Genomic DNA, 21,669 nt, shown 5'->3' on the forward strand with positions numbered 1-21,669 from the left:
GCAAGCAGAAACAGACGATCTTCAGTGTGTTTTTTTTATTTTAAAATATATTTACACGTTTCTTTAAGTGTGAAAAAGACCATACAAATGCAGGACAGGGTTTAGAGAGATATAAACAAGGTATATTCCAACAGAAATCCCTCTAAATGGAGGATCCAGCCCAGTTCAGAGCTCCTTCAGAGTCTTTTTTTTTTTTTTTACCGTTGGTTGTACTTCACCTACCAAGCCCATGCTTTGATTTAGTACCGAGGTTCATATCAATCCACAGTTTACAGGGCAGAGATGGCTTTGGCAGCGACTCTCCTCCCCAGCGGCAGAGTCAGGTCGGTGATGGCCAGCACGGCTCTGGGTTTTGCCAGAGCAGAAAGCTTCACCAGCTCAGAAACCTGCATGCACAGAAAGACATACACAGATTTGGATCAAGCTTTAGTGTGCGTGTCAAGTAAGAATTCAACGGCACCTGAAAATACAAATGTACTTCTTACTAAATCTGTAGCGTTATTTATCCATCTAGATTCTGTTGAGAGTTTATTTCAAAAGATGGCTAGGAATATCCTCCAGTTACAATGAAACTGTCTAGCAGTTAAAGTGAGTAATAGGGATTGCGATAAAGGAGCGGTAGGAATTGAATCCCTTCTCATTATCCTCTCTTCTTTTGGATATGCATCTTAAAATATGTCCATGATCTATATACATTAACAGAGGTATGTAAAGCAACAACAAGGTGTACATTAACATAGTTGTGCATATTCTAGCAAGTTTTAAAACAAACAAACATTATAATATTTTGTTATTAGCAACCTTTTCTGTTGTCAGTGGACCTGTGTGTCAGCTGATGGTTAGAGGTTGGTTAACTCTATTTTTAACTCAATCGCTTACTAACACTATTCAATCGTAGGCGAGGAGAAGAAGGATTTTTTCCATGATGTATGTGTCATTAGCTATCTCACTCCCCCGCATAGAGGAATGAGTAGATAAAGTGTCATGCTGTTGATACACTTCAGCCTTCTGTTGAATAAAACAAAACTCACATGGTGATCAAAGAGACAGAAAAATACAGCTGAAAAACTCGTCAGCAATTACTCTTTCTAGAAATCATGACCCGGTTCCTAAAGCACTGTAAGCACTTTCAAGCAGGAACTAATTTCCTTTCTACCCCCACATACCAAAGAACAAGTAAAGGCCTCTTGTCTGTAAGTAAACACACGCTTTTTTACCGCAGGGTGATACGGTTTGTGGGTGTAGTTTGTTGGAAAGAAAATAGTTCCGACGTGGAACCGACTATTATAATCAAAAGAAAGCAGACATCTCTACGGCCGACATCTTAACATCCTGCAACTCAAAATAAAACCAAAACAGCAATTTTAAATACTCACATGGGTCAAACCCGGAGCATGGCCCTTGGAGACTCACCTTTTTATGAAGAATTTCCAAACCCTTGGCCAGTAATGTGTGATGCAACCTCCCCTCCCCTCCCTATCAATACCTCTTTCTATCTCCGGCTCCCACATGGGTTTCTCCTCCCCTCCCTTGCCTAGACGGTAACTCACCATCGTGAAGGGCATGAACTGCAGGATGCTCCCACGGCTCCCCTGCTCCAGGCACTCGACACACTCCTCCATGAAACTCTGCACAAACTGGGTGTGAGGGCCTGCCATCTTGGAACTCAGGATGGAGGAAATGAGGAGGAACAGGTTGGCTGAGGAGAAGAGAGAGAAGGGGGTTTGAATTAGTGTGTCTTAATTTGGATCCTCATTAGCATTGACTATTCTTTCCTGGGTCCACACCATCCTTAAAGAGGCCCTATTCTGCTCATTCTAAGGTTCATCTTTGTAGTTTTTTTTACCTCTACTGGGACATGTCTCCAGGCTTTAAAGTTCAAAAAGCTCTTTATTTTTCTCATACTGCCTGTGCTTCAGCGCCTCTTTCCACCCTCTGTCTGAAACCAGAGCCCAGTCTGCTCTGATTGGCAAGCTGGCCGGCTCTGTTGTAATTGGTCAACCACTTAGAGACGTCCCACCCCTTAGCCTATCACTTACAATGTGTTGGAGTGCTAGCCAATAGAAACGCAAGTGTTATATAGTGATGTGGGATTTTAGCCTTTGCAGACCATTTACATGCACACCGACCTATATAAACACACTAGAGCAAAGGGAAAGCCCCCCAAAAAGATAATAGGGCTCCTTTAAGCCAAACACAAACATAATAAAATGAGTTTGACGTTCAAAGTTTCATTTACATTCCCACAATGCAAATATCTTCGAAGCAAAACGTATGAAATTATTATTAGGATGTTGAAATCCATCACACCTATGTGTTCATGGGCATTTATTGTAAGAGGAGGGCATATGTTAGTAAATGAGTACGTGCAGGGTGCAGGCCAGAGTGTGGGTGTTCAGCACAGAGAAAGAGCTCTCACCCAGGACTCGGTTGAGAGGGTCCCTCATGTTGACGGTGTGCAGCTGCGAGGCAGACAGGGAGCTGCTCATAGACCGGTCCCCTATGAGGAAACACATGATGTGAGCAACAGCAGCAGAAATCATGAGTTCGGTTTCCTCGTATTGGGGACGAAACCAAAAAATGCAGAGTAATCTGTTGTGAAAGTCTAAAAGGATTCCCTATTTCATAATCTACTTTCGTTCTTAAAATAACCTTCTTAGACACATTTCAAAACCAAAAGTGAGCACAATATTCTTATTCTAATCAAACATGATTGTTCTAAAGTAAAAAAAAACAGAAAGCCAATATCCTTTTGATTATCTCCAGCAGCCTACCGATGTTTTACTGTCCGTCAAACACTCCTTGTTTGGGAGGATCAGCCTTTAAAAGACTCGTTTTGAGGTGAATAGAGTGCAAGCATTTATCCTCAACGCCCTATTTCAGGATCATTTTCACGTAGCTTTTGCAACATTGAAAAGGAGAAAAATGCTGATGAAAGCAGGGCGATAAGAGCAGTTTGGAGAAAGGGCTAAAAATGTGGTGATAAGGATTCAACCATTACATTTAATCATCAACAACCTTTAAAAAAAGATTCATTTGAGTCATTTTTTAACAAAGATCAGAAACATAAGTCTCCGTTTTGAGCTTCTTGAATGTAATAACTTTGTATTCTGACTTTCTTTCCTTTGACAGTAAAGAGAATATGTTACAGTTGTGACCAAAAGACGATATTTTGGGATCTAATTGTTGGCATTTTTCATCATTTAAATACCTTAAAACGTATGGAAGACTCAAATGAGTAGAAAATGAAAAGAGTCTTTAGTTTAAGCACCATTTGAAACAATTCCTCTACTGTTCTCAAAAGCAACTCCCTCCTGTTGAGTACTGAACTGTTCAAAGCAGAAACCCTCACATTAAACTCCAGAGCTCAAGTCTGAACCTGCTGACGGGTAAAACAGACGCTTAATGACTGCCAGAGCTTATTTATGCTTTTCTGATTTCGCTAAAAGCACTCACAAGAAGCCGTGTAACAGGTTCTTAGAGAGCCAAACGACTGAGAGGCCAACGGCTTCACAATTCAAGCGTGTATTAAAACCCAGACATTAATAGACTGACCTGGACTGGAAAGGGCAGCTGGCTCGTCCTCATTGCTGCTGAGCAGGCGCATTAATTTAGAGGGCTGAGTGTCGTCCAAGGGAAAGAGGCTGTTGTAGTCCTGCGGGCAATAAAATACAGTCAGGCTACATAGCATGACACTAATATTTAAACAATAAGGAATAAGATTACAGTATCTGCACACGGTTGTTCCTCAGGATGAAGATCAGTACCGTAATATTACGCAGGTCTTATGGTTGATAATGATTTAGTCTGTTTGTACCTCGATATCTTCTCGCTGCCTTTTGCGTTGACGCGCTGAGAACGCGCCTTTGTTGTGAGAGGAGAACGAGCTGAGTGCGCACCACACCGACAACCTGAGGAGAGTTTCAGAGAAGAGAGTTAACACCAAATCCCAAATTAGCAAAAAAAAAAACACCGTCTTCCGTCACATCTAAGTGTGGGGTCTCTCTTACTTGGCCAGTGCTTTCCCAGGGGGGTCTGCCAGGCTGTGCCAGTGGGCGGAGTCAGTGAGCAGGTCGGGCAGGATGGTGCCCAGCAGGGTGAGCGTGATCTGCTGCGTGTCCAGGCAGAAGATGCTGTAGAGCAGCTCCACCACCCGATCAGCCCACTCCCGACGAGTCTCCTTCAGCAGCTCCTGAAATACAACGTCCGATCGCACACATGAAGTAGTCTGGCTGTCGGCCATACTATAGTTAAGATCACTTTAAGAGAGCATGTGCCTTTAAATCATGTTAAAAAAAGAGTCTATGACTACTAATAATGTCTTTAAGCAATACTTTCAACGGGTAGATCTTTGTTTTGCTTTTATATCACAAGCATATCTTTTGATATAGATAAAATGAGTTGACAACTTCTATATTATAGCAAACAAAAACAGTTTGTTTTATTATTAGCAGAATATTTGTTGAACCCTAAGGCTGTATTAAATAGCAATGGGTGAATATTCAGGAAAAAACTGCAGATTAGTGGCTGATTTTGAACAGATTTTAAAAGGTTACTGATCCCCGATGGCGCTCAAATTTAGACATTATAAACATTAGATTAATACGACACAACAAATGGAAATAAATCACAACATAGATAACAGGATTAACAGCCACTATCTCTCCATCCTCAAACTATTTTATTCCTCCTACCTTGACTAAATTGTTGGTGAACCAGAAGACCCCTCCCATGTTGAGAAGGCTCTCAAACAGATGCAGGGCCCGGCTGTCCACCCAGCCTTTGCGCAGCACCGTCTGGAACTGCTTGCTGAGGGCCACGTGGATCGGGTCTTTAGCCGGAAGCAGGTTGCGGTATGGGATCGGCTCCTGGCCCTCCATGGGGGGACGTAGGGTGGCGGCTGTTTGTTGGAAGACGTCGGCACACATGTGCTCCATGATGGAGCTCATAATGATCACGCTGGGGAGAGGGGGTCATCAGTGTTAATCCGTGTGTTGAGGGTCTGGAGATCACATCTGCATGAGCTTATAAGGATTTAATGAATGTCTTTTTCTCTTACATTTGAAGCTTTAATCAAGGGTTAGTTTTTTAAAGAAGCTTTCTTTGTCTGTTGTCTTGTTTTAGGGCGTCATGAACCCTTAATATAAAATACAAAACATCCTAAATTTAAATAAAATGTGTTTTTTTGTTCAAATTACTCTAACAGTCAGATTCCATAACAACATTCAAAACCCAACTCTTCAAACTGGCATTCTCATTATAAACTGTCCTTCCATTTCCTGATGTTTGTCTTGTTTTACCCCGGCTGTCCACTGTTTTAACTCTCCCTGTATTACCCTATGCCCTGTAAGGTGTCCTTGGGTGCTTTGAAAGGCGTCCCCCAAATAAAACGTATTATTATTAATAACTCATTTTACCAGTCGTTGTGTGCCCTCTGTGTGCGAAAGGCGGGAGATTTTTTGACCGCAGCGAAAGACTAAATGCCAATATTTTGTTAAATAAAAACATGTTTTGAGTTTTAGAAAATAATTACGTTTATCTTTCTTTTTTTTAAACAATGATTTTGGAACTTTTAAAGCGCTAAAAATATTGGATATCTTTGGATCTACACAGCCACTATTGAAATCTTAATTCTACAAATATTACAATACTATTAATACCAATGTGTTGTAGTGTAGTGCCTATTTGTTATTTGGAACTGTGTAGAAATACCAGTTTTAAACAGAATGAATGGACTTTTTTTTTTAATGTCTGTAATATTAAGGGATGTGTAATGCTTCCAACTTTTCAGTACAGCCTTATAAGAATGTGTGGTGGTGTGTGTTCCACTTTTGTTTTTACCGTTCGTTGTAAAACTGCAGCGTGTTTTCCGCATAGAGCGGGGTCACGAGCTGCCGGATCATCGTCTGGGGCTTCTCCCTCTCGTCCCTACCCAGCATCCTGACGTGGGCCACCAGCCAGGCCACCGCACAGATCGCCATGCTGCACACTTTCCCCTTAATGTTGTCTGTGATCTTCTACGCTTACAAATAAATGACAGCAGCAAGGAGAAAGAGAAAGTTAGAGAAATATGGTCAAGGGGGACAGGATTGCGACTCAAACAAGCATCCTTCTACATTGCATGATACAAAAAGTTGAATGGAATAGTAAAAAAAAAAAGGAGAAGTTATCTAAATCTTTAGCACGTCACTGCTGAGGCAACATGTTACTCATCAGTTTCCACTGAATACATGATGTGTATTTGATTAATGAGCGAATGCAAAAGGAAATCTAACAAGATCTATTGATCATTTGGAAGTTATCTATAATGAGCACCTGAGTGAAAAACGCATACAGCAGATATAAACATTGAAGAGGTACAGACCTGCACTGCCTCCACAGAGAGAACTCCATTCTCCCACGCATTCAGAACTTCTAAGATAGCAGCTGGAGTGCTGAGGCAGATTTCATGCCATTTCACCTGACTGTCACAACACACAAACGTCAAAGGAAGTTGCTTACTCAGAAAATAGTTTCCTTAAAAACCATTTCAAAGAAAATGAAAGTAATCTGAAGAAACACCAACGTACGGAGCAAGTCACTAGTGGGCATGATTTGTCGGAATAAACCTTTATGGTTTCCTTTATAAATTAGTGCACGATAAAGGAAATAGAGGTCGGAAATAAAACCAGGATTAAAATGTGTCACTTGTGTGAGACATTTCCATCACCGTCCTTTATGTTGCATGGTAATAGGCGTTCAGCAATTTGAACAGTATGCCTGTCCGTTGAAGGAGATTACGTCAAAAGTTCCAACAATTGTGACAGTCGGAAAAAAGCCAAACGGTGCTAACATTACAAGCGATATTTTTAGGTTTATGGATCACTATTTACTCATTTTAAAGAATTATCTTTTGGTCGATAAATGAAAATACGGCTGCCATGTCTGGTCAAATTATAATTAACATTTGTACGATGAAATGAATCATTGGTGAGATTGAGTATATGCGAGTTGATTGACAGTAAAGCGGATAAAGCATTCACAGGGTCAACAACTCTTACACTAGTTTCATCTCTGAGGAGTTGTTCAGCAGGGTGACCAGGCTCTCCACTTTGCCGGGCTCGGGTCTGAAGCAGGGGTGGTCTGGGTTCAGGGTCTTGCCCTCTTCAGGCATACACGTCTGCAGCCATGTTTCAAAGAAGGGCGTCTCGCCTGAGGGGCTGGGGTCTGACAGGATCACCTGGAAAAGGGATATTAAAAAGGACAATCATGAGTCAGAGAGGACAGACACATGGATCTAGATGAATCCGTACAATTCAGTTCAGTGAGCTGCACAGCCCTCTCTGGACCTCTTGTGGCTGAACACTGAAAGGACAGGCTGATAGTGAATAAACATGTAGACGAAATACTTCTTCTTACAAGCTTTGAATTAACTAACCTCAGAACCGTATGTCTGCACCACATGGCAGAGCATGAGGAAGGAGATGTCAAAGAGCAGGGCCCGCACTGATGCAGATTTGGCTGAAGGAGGGAAAAGCCTCAGTGTTAGCGTCTCATTTAATAAGCAATATCTCGGCATTTCCCAAATCGGAACACGTCAATCTTTTTTTAACTCACATCCTTCGCCGCTGATGTGCTTGGGAAACTCATTGAGCCTACAACAGAGAGGAAAAATCTTGTTAAAAACCCACTTCCTATGTCTAGGACTCGAGTATCCACCCTTTGTTAAGGTTATGGATTATGATGCAGGTCATTATTGTTTGAGTGGTGACTAAAAAGGGGGATTTTGTCTTCTCGGTATTGCATTTACTCACTTAATGAACTTTCGAGCAAAGGATTTGAGTTTCCCAGTGGCTGCTGCTGCAGGCCAGGAGCAGATCCAAGCTCTTTCCAGACAACATGTGGCCCAGGACCCCCAAAAGGCCCTCAGGTGACTTGGAATGGTCAGCATCTACTGTCTGAGGAACGAAAAGGAAGAATTATGTCTATTTGTCCTATTTTACAATCAGTAGGTTTACAAGAATTTGCTTTTGTGTATGATGGTGTATACATTAACACAGTAAGAGGAATTACGTTTTAAAATAAGGAGAAAATATAGAAGTACTGTAAATCTATTTCAAAAATGAGAGTTAAAAGAAATATAGATTTAAAAAAATAAGCACAAGAAGAAGCTGACAAATGACTCTCTAAAAACGCTGACTAAAAACAAAGAATGGGATTTATTAAAAAGGTATATTCATTATAATTACGTGATTTACAATACAATCAGAATGCCCTGTACAGTTTAGATCAGGTTATGGTGCTCTACCTTGAGGATATTGGTGACAGTGGGCTCAGCTCGCAGGATGAGGCCGGGGTTGGGCTGGATGTTAGCATTTTCTGCCGTCTTTAACCTCGGGGAGAACTCCCTGTCCTCGGCCCAGAATCAAAACGTGCAAGGGGGAGAGGGAAAGGAAGGGAGGAGCCGAGGAGAGAGGGGATGGGGGATAGGGTGTATTGTGTGAATATGGTGAACAAAACTGCCTCTGACAGAGAAAACGTTTATTCTTGACCCCCTGTGCGTCGTGTTGGAATAGACCTCGTACCGTTTTGACGTGAGGCAGGTTGTATTTGGATCCGACAGCAGACCTAGCTTGTTGCACTCCTGCAGCAGCATGCCGAGGCAGTCACAACTATGTAACGAAGCACAGGGAAAGTGATAAGCATTATGGTGCAGGACTAAACAGGCATTTAGCTGGCTTTCTTATCTAAAATACCTTAAAATCAGATTACAGGCGGTGAGATTTTAGGGTACTTACTTGCATCTCTGATCAGCTTTGTCCAGTAATGGTGTGAGCTTGAGTAAATACTGAAATGCTATATTCACGTCGTCCATGAAGTCCTGGAAGAAACATTGAACATGTAGTTTTTAAAGTGATCATGAAGACTTTTTCTAAACATGAGGGGGAATTCTTGTTGTACCTGTCCTTTGTCACTCGGAGGATACTTCTTTAGACGGAGCAGAACTTGTGGGATCTAGAAAAAATAAAATCACCTCTTAAGCAGGGTTGAGTTGTATGTGCACACTTGTTTAATTTGGTCAGGTTTATTTTATTTCACTGTATATACTGCGTAGATTACCTTGAGGAATGTGAAGGCAGTCCATTTGAGCTCCTCTGTGCCCTCTGGTGACTCGATGAGGCCGGTGAAGCAGGCCTTCCAGATCTCCAGGACAAACAGAGGAGTAGGGACTCGCTGTGGAGGACAGATCATTTGAGAAGACTGCTGATAAGAAAATAAAAAACACGAAGAAGGACATACAACAGTATATCTGGCTTTTCGAAGAATGAAGAGACTTTAAAAGCAGTTTCCTTTCCCCTTTATTGCAATCCAGCAAGTATTTTAAGAAAGGGTTAACATTTCATTTCAATGCTGCTACACGTTTACCTGCATTCTCTTGATCATCATCAGCTGCTCCACCAGCGGCTGTGTCTCCCCCGTCAGATTCATGGTCCCTTCCAGCATGATGAAGGCGTGGACCGATGGGAAGGAGGGATGAAATGTGGGCTCACTTTGCTCAGACAGCATCATGGGAACTCTGAAGACAGAGAGAAGAGTTATTTGAATTCATATTTGTCAAGGTCAATAGAAATGTGTGCTTAAAATTTTGAAATAAAAAAGGGGAAATCTTCACCCTTTCACTAGTGACAAGCTTTCCTCCAATTTAGTCCTCAGTGTCTGGTTAGTTACACTGCTGAGGCCCTCCGTTACTCTCAGCACTGATTGCTCCACGTTGCTCCAGGAACCTGGGGACAAACATCCGCAAAAACATATTTAGATGTCCGACTCATAACAATAAGATTTGACTAAAACAGATTTTTTTTTAAAGGTTAGGACTTGAATTCTAAAATCAAATCTGAAGGCATTCCAGACAAGCATTGCCAACTACAGGTCTTAGCTAACCACAGAGAAATCTATCTCTTAGAGAAAAATATATGTAGTTTTCCCCCATTTGCATTTTGCTCAATCCTATGCCAACACACGATTGCCTCACCTTGATCCTCCAGCCGAGCAATGTGAACCAGAGCTCTGTTCTTGGAGCTGTTCATCAGGGTTTGCAGCCTCTCCTGGCAGGCTCTCAGACTGGCCTCTGTGCTGGGTGATTGACCCAGTTCTCTCAGCTTCTCACAGTACCAGGCACAGCCCTGAAGCAGCCACACCACCACGCCAAGCAGAGCCCGACACAGCCCGATGCATTCCTCTGCTTTGCCGTGACAGCTTCAGAGTCAGGAGATGAGAGGCAGTGAGTCAGAGTCACTTTAAATTAGAAGACGTTTCTAAACTGTTCTTTTACAAAGCAAGCAGTAAAAACGAAACTATTTATTATTAAGGAAGGGAGATGTATGGTGATAAAGAAGGACACAGTGCCATGGATAACTTCACATACCTAAGACGATGGCAAAACATGTCCATTATCTCCAACAGGGATTTGACACACAGCTCCCGAGAAAAGTCATCAAACTATCAAAACAAAGACATATTATGTTCAATATATCATATATAGTTCAATAAACCATGTGATTTTCATCTAGTATAAATTACCTTGCTGAGAGCTGTAAGCACGCTGGAATAAGATACCATCTAAGGAGAGAGAAGGTATGTTAACCACTTGACGAATAACATAAATACGGTTTGACACACAGATCAGTTACAGCATTTTTTTTGTTGTTTAAATTACACTGCTTTTCTCTCACCTGGGAACTGATGGCATATTTAAGGTAAGACAAAATAAGGGGGTTGGGAGATGGACCAATCATCGCCTGCTCCATCAGGGCCTCTGCAACACAGAAACAGCATTTAACGCCACTGTATAACTCACACAAAGTAACCGGTGTTAAGCTAAATAATTAGCATCAGGGCTAGGGAATCTCTCCTCTTACCTGCAAGGTTTAGGTAGTCCCATGTTGCTCCCTTTGGAAAGTTTTTCTTGATGTTAATGGCCCACTGGTAGTCACTCCATCGCTCCTTCCATGCCTGCAGAATGGCTTGCTTCAGATTGACCACTTTCATCCTGTGGAAACGTACAAACAATTGTTCAATTACCTAATTCTTTTCTATACGAGTGCCAATAAATCTATTTTGCTTCAAACTTCTATAAGCCATACCACCCAGTGTAGCTTACTTTAGCTTCGTTATTCATTAATTGGCTAGTTGACGTTAGCCGTTAGCTGCCGATGCCATTCATTGACCAATACATTTAGATAAAGTTTTCTTGCTGGGTGCAAACATCCACACATACCACTTTTAATGAGACAAAACAAAGTCATTTATTTCTAAATGTGATGCTTACCTGACTTTTTGAGGTGTTCAAAACATAAAATGTATTTGTTTTTCTGTAGCTCCTCCGCTTCACAATACAACGGATGCCATCTTTGCTGTAAAAGACGTGGGCGTTCATTGGTTGATCTCCGGACGTTCCAGTGTTCTTTGCGCTGATTGGTTGGACGGCTCTCAACGCTCTACGACAGTAAAGTAGTGATTTAACATTTTCACAAGATGTCGCACTTTACAAATACAGGAGTTAATGCACTGCACAAAGACAGATGCACTAAAGTTAAGGAAAAGTTTATCATGCATTGAACCCGAACGATTTCGAATCACGTATTTTCAGGCCTGGCATCTGTATAGCTCTCAGTTGTGTAACTCAACTGACATTTAGCTAACTAGCATTTGCATACATTAAGCTAGGTAAACAAAGCTATTTAGCTAGCTGACTTCATGCAAAACTAGTATTATATTTTACTGACAGGTAAGTTTAACTACGTGTGCTATTTTATATTGCAAATTACTCTCCTTTTTGACCAATTATCTATTCCATGGCATACAGTGAAAAGGTTTGTTGTCTTATGTAACCACCCTTTCATTCAGTTGTGTGGTTCACTGCAGTGGTATTTGTTATCCGTTTTGTCTGTCAGTTCACTGCCTTTCAGCAGGTTCTTTTGTTTGTTATGTCACACCTTAGAGATGGAAAGCAGAGCCAAAATTGTCCAGAAAACATTCAAGAGCACGGACATAAAAGACTATTTTTTAATGTGTGAGACCAATTCAAAGTCTTTAAATATTGGTGCAATCATAGAGAGATTGAAAACAGGTATTATTGTGGAAAATAAGCATCCATGTCTTATTGAAAATATAGCATTTTTTAATGTGAATATGTCTACCCAAACTCGGGCTGCAGAGCTTTTCTAAATCTCTCCTTTCCACTTTTGCAGTCATCATGTTAAAAGGGATACTGTTCTCCATATCAAACCTCCCCAACTCCTTCTGCGAGATGAAGGTCCTGTATTGAGTCTGCGGCAACAAAGACCCTCATTCTGCCTGACACTGGAGACGTCGTCCTGGCTAGAGCGAGGTCTGTGTCCTGGGACTGAGCGATGCCAGCCAACAAGAGATGATCCATGCAGCCTGGCATAGTCAAGGTAGGCTGTGGATGGAGGGCGTGAGGTGTGCGTGTGTATGTGTGTGTGAAGGTGTATTTGGGGAAAGGTAGCTTTTCCCTGTTGCCTTCCATTGAGAACTGCATTAGACAAGGGTGCTGATAGATTTGATTCTACCCCTGGGGACACCAGAGAGACTTTGAGTCGCTGCTCTGTGACTGTTCTCATGACTTCACTGCTGGGAGAAACTCCGTTTTGCTGACTTCTATTTTTCCTCTGTGCATGGTTTGCTTAAGTTTGAAACTATTGGTTGTAGCTTAAACCAAATCAATGGGGCTCACTATAGTTTAGTGTATGGTACTCAAAGCCCCCCGAAACCTCCTCAGAGTGATTTGTTGATGCTGTTTACAACATGCTGCTTTGATTTATGGCAGTATTATTTTGGATTAGATGTTCCTCAATTTCTCAAATGTAGTTTTACCGGTGCTTTGCGCGCCACAAAATAAGCTCTAAGCTCCAACAGCCTGACATTTGTTATCTTCAAACCTCAGCACTATACAATAACACTCACACTATGTGGATTGTATTTATTGCGGTTATGTGAATATATTTATCAGATCCATCTGGGGAAATTGATAGCTTACCCATTAAAAATCCACCTGTATGATATGTACATGGCAAAAGAGGATAATCATTATGAAATAACACAAGTCAATAATATTTCATGGCGTGTGCCTCTAAGCTGTTGTAGAATACACATTACAGAAGGCATTCTACTCTTCCTGCTGTACACAACTTCACTACCTTGTTCTTTCCTTCTCTCTTCCTCGAAAACACACTGAGGGGCCGTTGGGCAAACACAGGTAATTACCAATGGTGGGGAGCCAGGAAATGAGAGTGCCCGTGTGTCCCCTCAGGTTGTCCATTCATGGTACTTCATGAATTAGGATATATGAGGCACCTACTGTAACAGAGAAGACAAGGTACATAATGTGTTGCCACGTTAATGCTGAACAAGACTCTTTCTTTATGTAAGAGCTCTAAATTGTACCTTGTCAAGCGGGGATGTTGTCATATGTTACAAAGGTGACTTGCATAATGGCTGTGTTCCAAATGACATCATTTTTCTCTTTACTTCTAGTACACCTAAGTAGAACAAAGAACTGAACCTGGCTTTGCAAAGTATGTCTGTTGCATTCAGGGTATATACAGTTGGGACATGCTACTTTGTCATAGTATTGCACCTTCGAGTTTGATCCTCTTGCTCATTTATCTTCTGCACAAAAGGATTGTGGGTCATAATAGCCAGGAAAGCATGCAGGCGAGCATAATGTAAAATGCACCGGAATGCAGTAGGACATCTGGGTGTTTTGGGATGTACGTAATATTTTTTGGGCATACAAAAATAATGGTATTGTGGGAATCGGAACGCACACAGGTGTTTTCAATTTTGTGCCTAATTAGATGCCGTCTCAGGACAGTGTGAGCGTGTTCAGCTGTGCTTGATTGACGTCTTTCTCACCTCCCTGTGACATCATATGTACAGAGGTCTAATTAGCCAAGTGAAGCTAGTCCTTTGCCCAACATTAGCTAAGTCGTCGGCACCTCTCGTGTGGTTTGAGCTCTGTGATTATTTACTCCTGTGCTTTTCCTATACTTTGTCATCTCGTATGTCTTGTATAAAAAAGGCTCTTGTATTGAACTGAACGAGTGATAAGAGGATGTCATCAACCTGTGTTTAAAAGCCATTTGCAGTCTTTTGATGTGTACTTGCACCCTTTACCGCTAATGGACAACACCAGTGGGCTCTTGGATATTGCACAAGATGACAAGCGTGGGTAGGACGGGGCTGTTGTGTCTCTTCCATTTGGGCAACAACTTCAAAACATGTCTAAGACACTGGATACATTCCTATCACACTTAAAAAAACACATGTTCTGTATATTTCATGATTTAATTTATACCTCTTTATGTGTAACAATATTGTGCTTCCATCACGTGTGCAGTATAACTATGTTTAACTCACTTTCTACATTCATTTTGGATTACATAAATTCTTATACTTGACATATATTGTGCTTATAAAAATGGAGTTCATCTAATTACTGTCTCTGTGTAATGACCTTAAAATAAGGTCATTATATGTATGTTCCTCTTCTGTAACAACATGGGCTGAATTCCTTTGTAGAAGCTAACACCATCTATGCAGAAAAGGTGTAGTTAGATAACATAGACCTCAGAGCTCCATCTTAAGTGATACTATCACAGGAAGTCACAGGGAGTACTTTTACTGGGGAAAGTGTTAGCAACAGAGCCACATGCGGCTTGACACTGAAGAGCTTTATATAGCCCCTTCAACACGATTTCCCCTCATTTTACTGTCATCAAGAGTCCAGGCTACAGAGAGCTCTGCAGCGTTAATTATAACTGGTCTATATGGGCTGGCTGGCAGAGAGCCTGGTGAGGCCAGATCTTGAATCCTTTTGCGTTCTTTAACTGGCTTCAGAAGTCTCCTTTCTTCTGCTCTTTAACACTTTTATTTTCAATAATGTGAGAAATGTGTGAATCCAGGCCTCAGCTGCCTAAGTTAACTGTTCCCTGGGGGTCACACGGGGAGGTAATTCCAGAGAGACCATGGGTGTCAACTTGCTGTAGCGTAATTAAAAAAAAATATCATGAAGACACAGGAGGAACTCATCCCACGGTCCATCCATCCATCTGCTAAATCTAGCAACAAATAGCACCTTAAACAGCTTTGCTTCTACAGCTCTGACCTCAGTTGGTTAAATTGAATTTTGACTTACAGTGAACATGAATACACAGATACCCCAGATTCCTTTTGAAAATAAATCACAAGAAGACAAAGCTGTTTCACTTGATGAGAAATAATTAGGTGACTGGAGTCTACAAATCCTAATAGGCTACCTATCCAAACTCAATGTCTTTGCGTTCACATAGCAACCATCCCATTTCCAGGGCAGGTTTCCATGACATGCCCTCAACTACCTAACACTTCTTTGCGTCCTATACTATGACATTTCTCCAGTTTGACCTATACTACAGCTATCGGAGAAGTGAAATTCACTTATTTGACGCTCATTGTCCACCGCTAATCCTTGAATCTTCACCTTATGTCTGTCAAGCCAAGCCGCACAAAGCCTAACAGATACTGCCCAAGCCTTGTCACATAATCACACTTAAAGAAAAGCTTCCAGCATGGCTTCCGTGATCCCAGCGTGCGGAGACCTAACGCCTGAGCTCGGCACAACCAGTGGCCAGCATGCTAATCCCACATCTGTCGCTCACTGTGGGTGCCTTAATCACCCCCACCTAAATTATTTAGAAAGAACTGATGGCCACGGATCTCGTGCAAAGAGTCTGGGATTATTCATCACCAGTCATCCTTTGTTTTGCGGTGCTGCTAATGACACCATTGTAGAAGCTAGCTCCGGTACGCTGTTGCAGAAATGCTACACATTTTGATCCTAGATCCTTTGCATACCAGCAGATCTATTCTACATGTTTCATTTTAAAGTCTTACTTTTGTTGATGTTGTTAATGTGAATGCATTCCATGTTACATGCAATGAGTTATCCCTAACAGAACAAATTGATGGAGTTGTTAACCAAGCAGGCCCCTGTTATGCCTCGGTGAGTTTGTCTACATTTATGTAATAAATACCTTTTATCCTTTTAATTGTTTGAATCCAAATCCCTGAATGAAGAGTGGTAATGACCAATGGTTAGTTCAGTCAATATTAAAGCCCGAAATTGGCTTATTACAGATATATTTTTAGATATCATTGGACTACAAATTTCAGGAAAAAGAACAGTACAGGAATGCCAAATATATGCTTGCAATAAAAATCTTTGTTTTAGATTTTTTTCCATCAAAATGTCATTGTTGGTTTTAGTCTAAAGTATCCAGAATTGAAGTATTTTTACGTACAAGAAAACCATATTGCGCAATAGGCTCTTTTCACAGACACAAGACACTTCTACTTGTGATAGTAGGAAATAAACAGGTGTTATATTAACATTGAAAATGCCTCTATACTATTCAAATCAAGATTAAGTTATCCAGAAGCAGATCATCGAATCCAGCCATCGTTAATTGTATTATTCTTTAACGTGACACATGTCAGAGAGATAGTCCCACAGTGACACAGAATACTAAAAGACATGAAGGTTTCCTCTATTTTGAGGTAGTAGAATAATAATGATCTCCCATGTGTTGCGTTACTTCATTGATCTGACAAAGTGAGCCACAGGCCTCTTGTCCAGACCAGCGGGGCCAAAAGGCCCCTGGCCGCTTGTTGTTTGTGTGTCACGGTGATTAATTGATGAGCCTTCTTGAATAATTGGCACAAGACCAGGAAGTCCTCTGACTGTAGTGACTTCATTCTTGATCTGTTCTCTCAAACCACTCCTCAGCGGCCACTTCATTCATCACTCGAGCTCAATCGTTTCAACACAGCCCAATAGATGTCTGATGGACCACTTTCCACAAAAAAAAAAGATAAAACAGCTTCTTTTTTTTCACAGTTAGTTTTTAATTGAATAATTTAAATGACTTTGAATTCAAATCAAAAGCCCAGTAGACATTTTGCTGGACATAGGAAGACTTCTACAGAGGTCAAAGGTTTTTCCAATCATCCCTTTAAGAGAAATACCTGTTTAATCATGACAGAAATTAAATCATTGAAACGTGAGACAAGAATCCTATTTTTGTCTCTCAGTAGAGATTTCATTGTAGTACTGTGATAAAAACAGATAAATATTGATTGCTGTACTCTATCAAAAAGAATTTAGTATAAAAATAAGCAGGTTTGTTCAGCCTGGCTGCTCCCTATTACACATTATATTATTACTATGCTTTTTACACTATAAACCTTTTTTAATTCGCTAAAACATGTGTGTTTTCTTTTATTTAAGGGCTCAGGTGGGCAACATCAAAGCAAAAAACAATCTCAGAAATAATTATTCAGTAAAAATGCTTTTTGTTTTTACCACTGAGGAGGTGCAGTCTTCACACACCAGTGTTTCTAACCTTCACAGAAGGCTATGAGCATAATACATGTTTAAGGTTGGGTAAAGAACACTCACTTATTAGCCAAAAAATGCTCTTTATATTTTACTACATCCCACAAACTTCTAAAAAAAAGCAACATGAACAAAGAGTCAAGAATACCGGGTTAAATGACTATACATTTTAGTCATTGTGACCAACATCTCCTCCTTCCTATAGATTCCCTTCTTAACACATTAATAATCTTTAATCTGTGCAAGTTAAATGTTCCACAGGGGCATGAGGTAATAGATAAACTGGACTTGATAAACAGAAACTAATAAACATGTCGATTTAAATGATAAAACTCTTGGCATATACAATAAGGGATCATCCTCAAAGACTATCATCCATGCCGAGAAAAAAAGTTGTCATGCATTTTAGTTCTTAAACTACTGTATACAGTTATAGCTGATGATTGAATTCACATCACAACTTAAATGTTTAATTGATTCGGTTTTAAATTAAACAGGGATTTGCTTTAAATAACGCCATATTTTTCAGAACTTTTCCTAAATTTACTCCTATCCATTTTTCAAGGTCAGTCCGAACAGTTTTTGGAAGAAAACCTGGGGAACAATCATTTGAAAACTTACATCTAAGCTACACTCTTTACTTTGGTATCATAACTGAGAAATCATATGCATACAAGTACAATAAAACCTAAAGAGTGCAGGATCTCTCTCCTAACACCATGCCTTTCTGTTGTTTCCTGTAAATCAAGATTCAAAAATATGCACGTTCAGTGTATTACAAGAAATGAATTCAGACAGTTGTGCTTATTCTTATTGCTTCCATTCAGGCATTGGTCCAGTGTCATCGCATTAACATCTTCCCAAAATACATTTAGCTGTCTACAGTATGTGGTGTGTTTAATTGCCAGAGGAACAGCATAAGGAGGGAAACATGTTGCTCAGGTTAATCTCATTTGAAAGCAATGACTGATAACAGGTTTTTAGCCGAACGTAGTCTCGCTCACATTCATTTGATTTCTTAAATGATACATTTGTTATATTATATTTAAATAATATTGTGTCATAATCTATAACCCTGGTATAGAAACAATATAAAGAGCATTTAAATGTAACCACTGATGAGTTAAAGTGAATAGCAGTGTAGGGCAATGCTGGCTAACACGTTTGGACTGTTCTATGAGCGTATTGCAGTGTTGCAGACACAGCTATTCTTAGAAATGTAGTTTATATTTCTTTAAATTTCAGGTTAAACATAATAAATGGATTTAATGTAGTAACTTTATTTAATCCCACCCTAAACCGTGAAGTACTTCTGGCCCCTGATACTGTTAACAATATGCATAGATTCGTTTTTAAAGAGGACAAAAACATTAAGTGTATTCAATCTATGCCGGTCTGATTTTCCATATGCAATGAAAGAAAACTGGTCATGACTTCCAAAATGTTGGATTTGCAATCTTTCGTTGCTAAATATAGATTTTGTGAAACTACAAAATGTGTATTTAAGACGACTGTCCAACCATTTGTGCTTTAGTTTTGTTTTACCTGACTACTAATGATTGTACACGACAGGATATGTGCAAACCAGTGCAGCCAGTCATGCTGTTTAAGATATGAGGCATTGAGAGGTTATTAATAGAGTTTTTCTCTATACAATTTCTGTCCGACATACTCTTATGTTCTTCATAGTGCAATCAATAGTGCCCCACTCTCCTCCATAGGTCGATTTTTGGATCCGCAGTGATACAAATGAAGTGTTTGAATTATGTTTTCCTCAGTGGCTCTGTTAATTTATCACGGCTCATTGCATCTAAAAGCCGCAATGCACGTATTTCCCACGTGTCATTGAACACGTGTCCAGCAAACTACAGCAATGTGAGGAGAGCATTAAAGAAACCGTGTCACGCTTTTATTCGTGCCCAAGAAGAAGTTAAAATAGTATCTTGTTTTTTTGAGCGGTGTTTATAGAAACCGATGATACTGCACACAAAACATAACTTACCTAAGCGATTTATTTACACCTAAGGTTTGATTATTAGGTTCTGTCATAATAGTTTTTGATCATTGAACACGCTCAAAGTGACCATGTGAAAAAAGATTCAAGTTTCCATTCAGGAAGAAGTTCTTCTCCATGCCTTTTCCTTGATTGTAGACATTCCTTACCACAATTGTCTTATCTTCCTGCTTCGGATTTCCCCCATGTCTTCCAGTACCTTTTAGTGTCAACATATTTATTTTCCAGCAGTCGGCTTTCCCTATGGCACTTTGCATTGTTCTGTGGTTTTCCCCTTGGTTAAAGTTGAGCCAAGGTCAATGGGTATGGGTCATATTTCCGACTCTCTTCGATATGACCTTTGATCCAGCGCCCTGGTGGCCTGTAAGCGTTCAAACTCATGCCGGCTGTTTCTGTCTGGACTGAGGTTCGCCAGCGGCCTGCTACTCCCACCTACTTCCTCTTCGTCTTCCTCGCTTCTTAGGAAGGCAAGCTCGTTTTCATAGCAGAACGAGTTTGTGCTGGGGACTAAGAACTTGTTCTCCACCATTTCCTTGGCACTGCAGCGGGGGGTGGACGGCACCTCGTAGGTTTTGTGAAAGTGAGAGTAATCCACCTTGTACACGTTCTTCTCCTCAAACAAGACAGGCTCGAAACGGTGACCCCAAAGAACCTCCGAGGCCAAGTAGGAGCTGCGAGCCTGCGTGGTCATCGCCGTCGCTTCAACCATCCCCTCCAAGATGACAACGATCTCAAAGTCCGCTGTCTCCAAGTCCTGTTTGCTGATCCCAAACAAGGGGCTCTCCTCATCTATCTCATGGAGAATAGTGATGGGCGAAACCAAGAAAATCCTGTCCAGGCCTTTATCAAAGCCCACGTTAATGTCTATCTGGTCCAGAGGGATGTATTCCCCCTCATCTGTTATCCGAGGTTTGATCAGCTGGGCTCTGACATGGGCCTCTACAATGTGACTTTTGCGGAGGTTCCCTACCCTCCACATGAGGCACAGCTTTCCATCCCGCATGGCAATGAGAGCATTGTGGCTAAACAACAGTGTCTGCGCCCGCTTCTTAGGCCTCGCCATCTTGGCCATGATGGCACCAATCATGAAGCAGTCAATGATGCAGCCCACTATGGACTGGAAGACCACCATGAAGACAGCCACCGGGCACTCTTCAGTGACACAGCGATAGCCATACCCTATGGTGGACTGTGTTTCAATGGAGAACAGAAAGGCTGCTACAAATCCATTGACCTGTAGGACACATGGAGTGAAGTTGTCATCTCCAGCGGGGTTGTCCAGATCTCCGTGCAGCAGAGCAATGACCCAAAAGGCTAAACCGAAGGCCAGCCAGGACACAACGAACACCAGAGTGAAGACGACCAGCATCCATCGCCAGCGAATATCGACACACGTGGTGAAGATGTCGGCCATGTAGCGCTGCGACTTATCTTCCATATTGGCAAACTGCACGTTGCACTGGCCATTCTTTTTGACGAAGCGGTTGCGGCACTTGCGCCGTGTGTGGATCTTGCCATTGCCAAAGCCGTTCATGCCATGCATGGTAGAGAGGCGGAGGCCCTCTTCCTCGGACGACACAATGCTGTAGCGGTTTATCCGTCCAACACTCATGCTATCGGCGGCGCCTCCAGATGCAGGGTCCGTGCAGAAGGGCGGGCCCGGAGTGATCGAGGCCCCTTGCAGATTGTTTACTGGCTGAGCTGCATTGTAGTAAGTCAACGATAGGGAGCTGGGTGGGATCCAATCCCTGTAGAGGAAGGCAGAAGAGGAAAACAATGTGAGTGTCTACCTGTGACATAACGGACAAATAAAACCATTCCGCGACATGAAACATCACAAAAGAACCGACCATTAAAGCTTTTAGTGGCAGACTTGGTAAAACATACGCATCTGATGAGTTAATACTTACGTAATAAACAATAGGGTTATGATTTCATTAACATTAAAGTCTTCAGTATTGTCAACATCATTTTGCTCGATGGGAACTCTTTTTTTTCCTTATCCCTGGGTAGTTTATTATCCATAATCGTGGTTACTTGAGTTCATTCATCTTTCGCCTCGCCATCTTGCTCTCTTTAAACATCACGACTGAAAATCCAATTGGCCCTCTCTGAAGGGTCCTCATGTCTTTTGATGTCGGCTGGGTAAGTGAAGAGCTGGCCTTGCAGCAGATCCACTTCTGTCACATGGCATTTCCTGGGCTTTACATTTTCAAAT

The 21,669-nt window shown here is 41.3% G+C and overlaps 2 protein-coding genes across 2 annotated transcripts; both read right to left on the reverse strand.

Moving 5' to 3' along the window:
* Nucleotides 1–20: 20 nt before the first annotated feature.
* Nucleotides 21–11,445, reverse strand: med24 (mediator complex subunit 24). The gene is given in 27 exon segments (XM_063894139.1): nucleotides 21–386; nucleotides 1,551–1,699; nucleotides 2,420–2,500; nucleotides 3,556–3,655; nucleotides 3,818–3,911; nucleotides 4,011–4,192; nucleotides 4,695–4,959; nucleotides 5,842–6,017; nucleotides 6,365–6,464; nucleotides 7,041–7,219; nucleotides 7,418–7,500; nucleotides 7,597–7,634; nucleotides 7,794–7,843; nucleotides 7,845–7,937; nucleotides 8,288–8,387; nucleotides 8,565–8,651; nucleotides 8,778–8,860; nucleotides 8,941–8,994; nucleotides 9,100–9,213; nucleotides 9,406–9,556; nucleotides 9,653–9,764; nucleotides 10,013–10,236; nucleotides 10,406–10,479; nucleotides 10,561–10,599; nucleotides 10,713–10,795; nucleotides 10,899–11,029; nucleotides 11,309–11,445. Coding segments are annotated over 26 exon segments (2,958 nt in total). The 5' UTR covers nucleotide 11,029; nucleotides 11,309–11,445; the 3' UTR covers nucleotides 21–269.
* A 5,563-nt stretch (nucleotides 11,446–17,008) lies between these two features.
* kcnj12a (potassium inwardly rectifying channel subfamily J member 12a) lies at nucleotides 17,009–21,063 on the reverse strand. The gene has a single exon (XM_063892537.1). It carries the CDS (start codon nucleotides 21,061–21,063, stop codon nucleotides 19,762–19,764), a length of 1,302 nt encoding a protein of 433 aa, XP_063748607.1. The 3' UTR covers nucleotides 17,009–19,761.
* Between the last annotated feature and the right edge of the window lie 606 nt (nucleotides 21,064–21,669).

The sequence above is a fragment of the Eleginops maclovinus genome, chromosome 10 (genome assembly GCF_036324505.1).
Source record: "Eleginops maclovinus isolate JMC-PN-2008 ecotype Puerto Natales chromosome 10, JC_Emac_rtc_rv5, whole genome shotgun sequence".
NCBI classification, from domain to species: domain Eukaryota; kingdom Metazoa; phylum Chordata; class Actinopteri; order Perciformes; family Eleginopidae; genus Eleginops; species Eleginops maclovinus.

Excerpts from the sequence above, each read along its gene's own strand:
- kcnj12a (XM_063892537.1), bottom strand. The coding sequence starts at position 21,063 with ATGAGTGTTGGACGGATAAACCGCTACAGCATTGTGTCGTCCGAGGAA.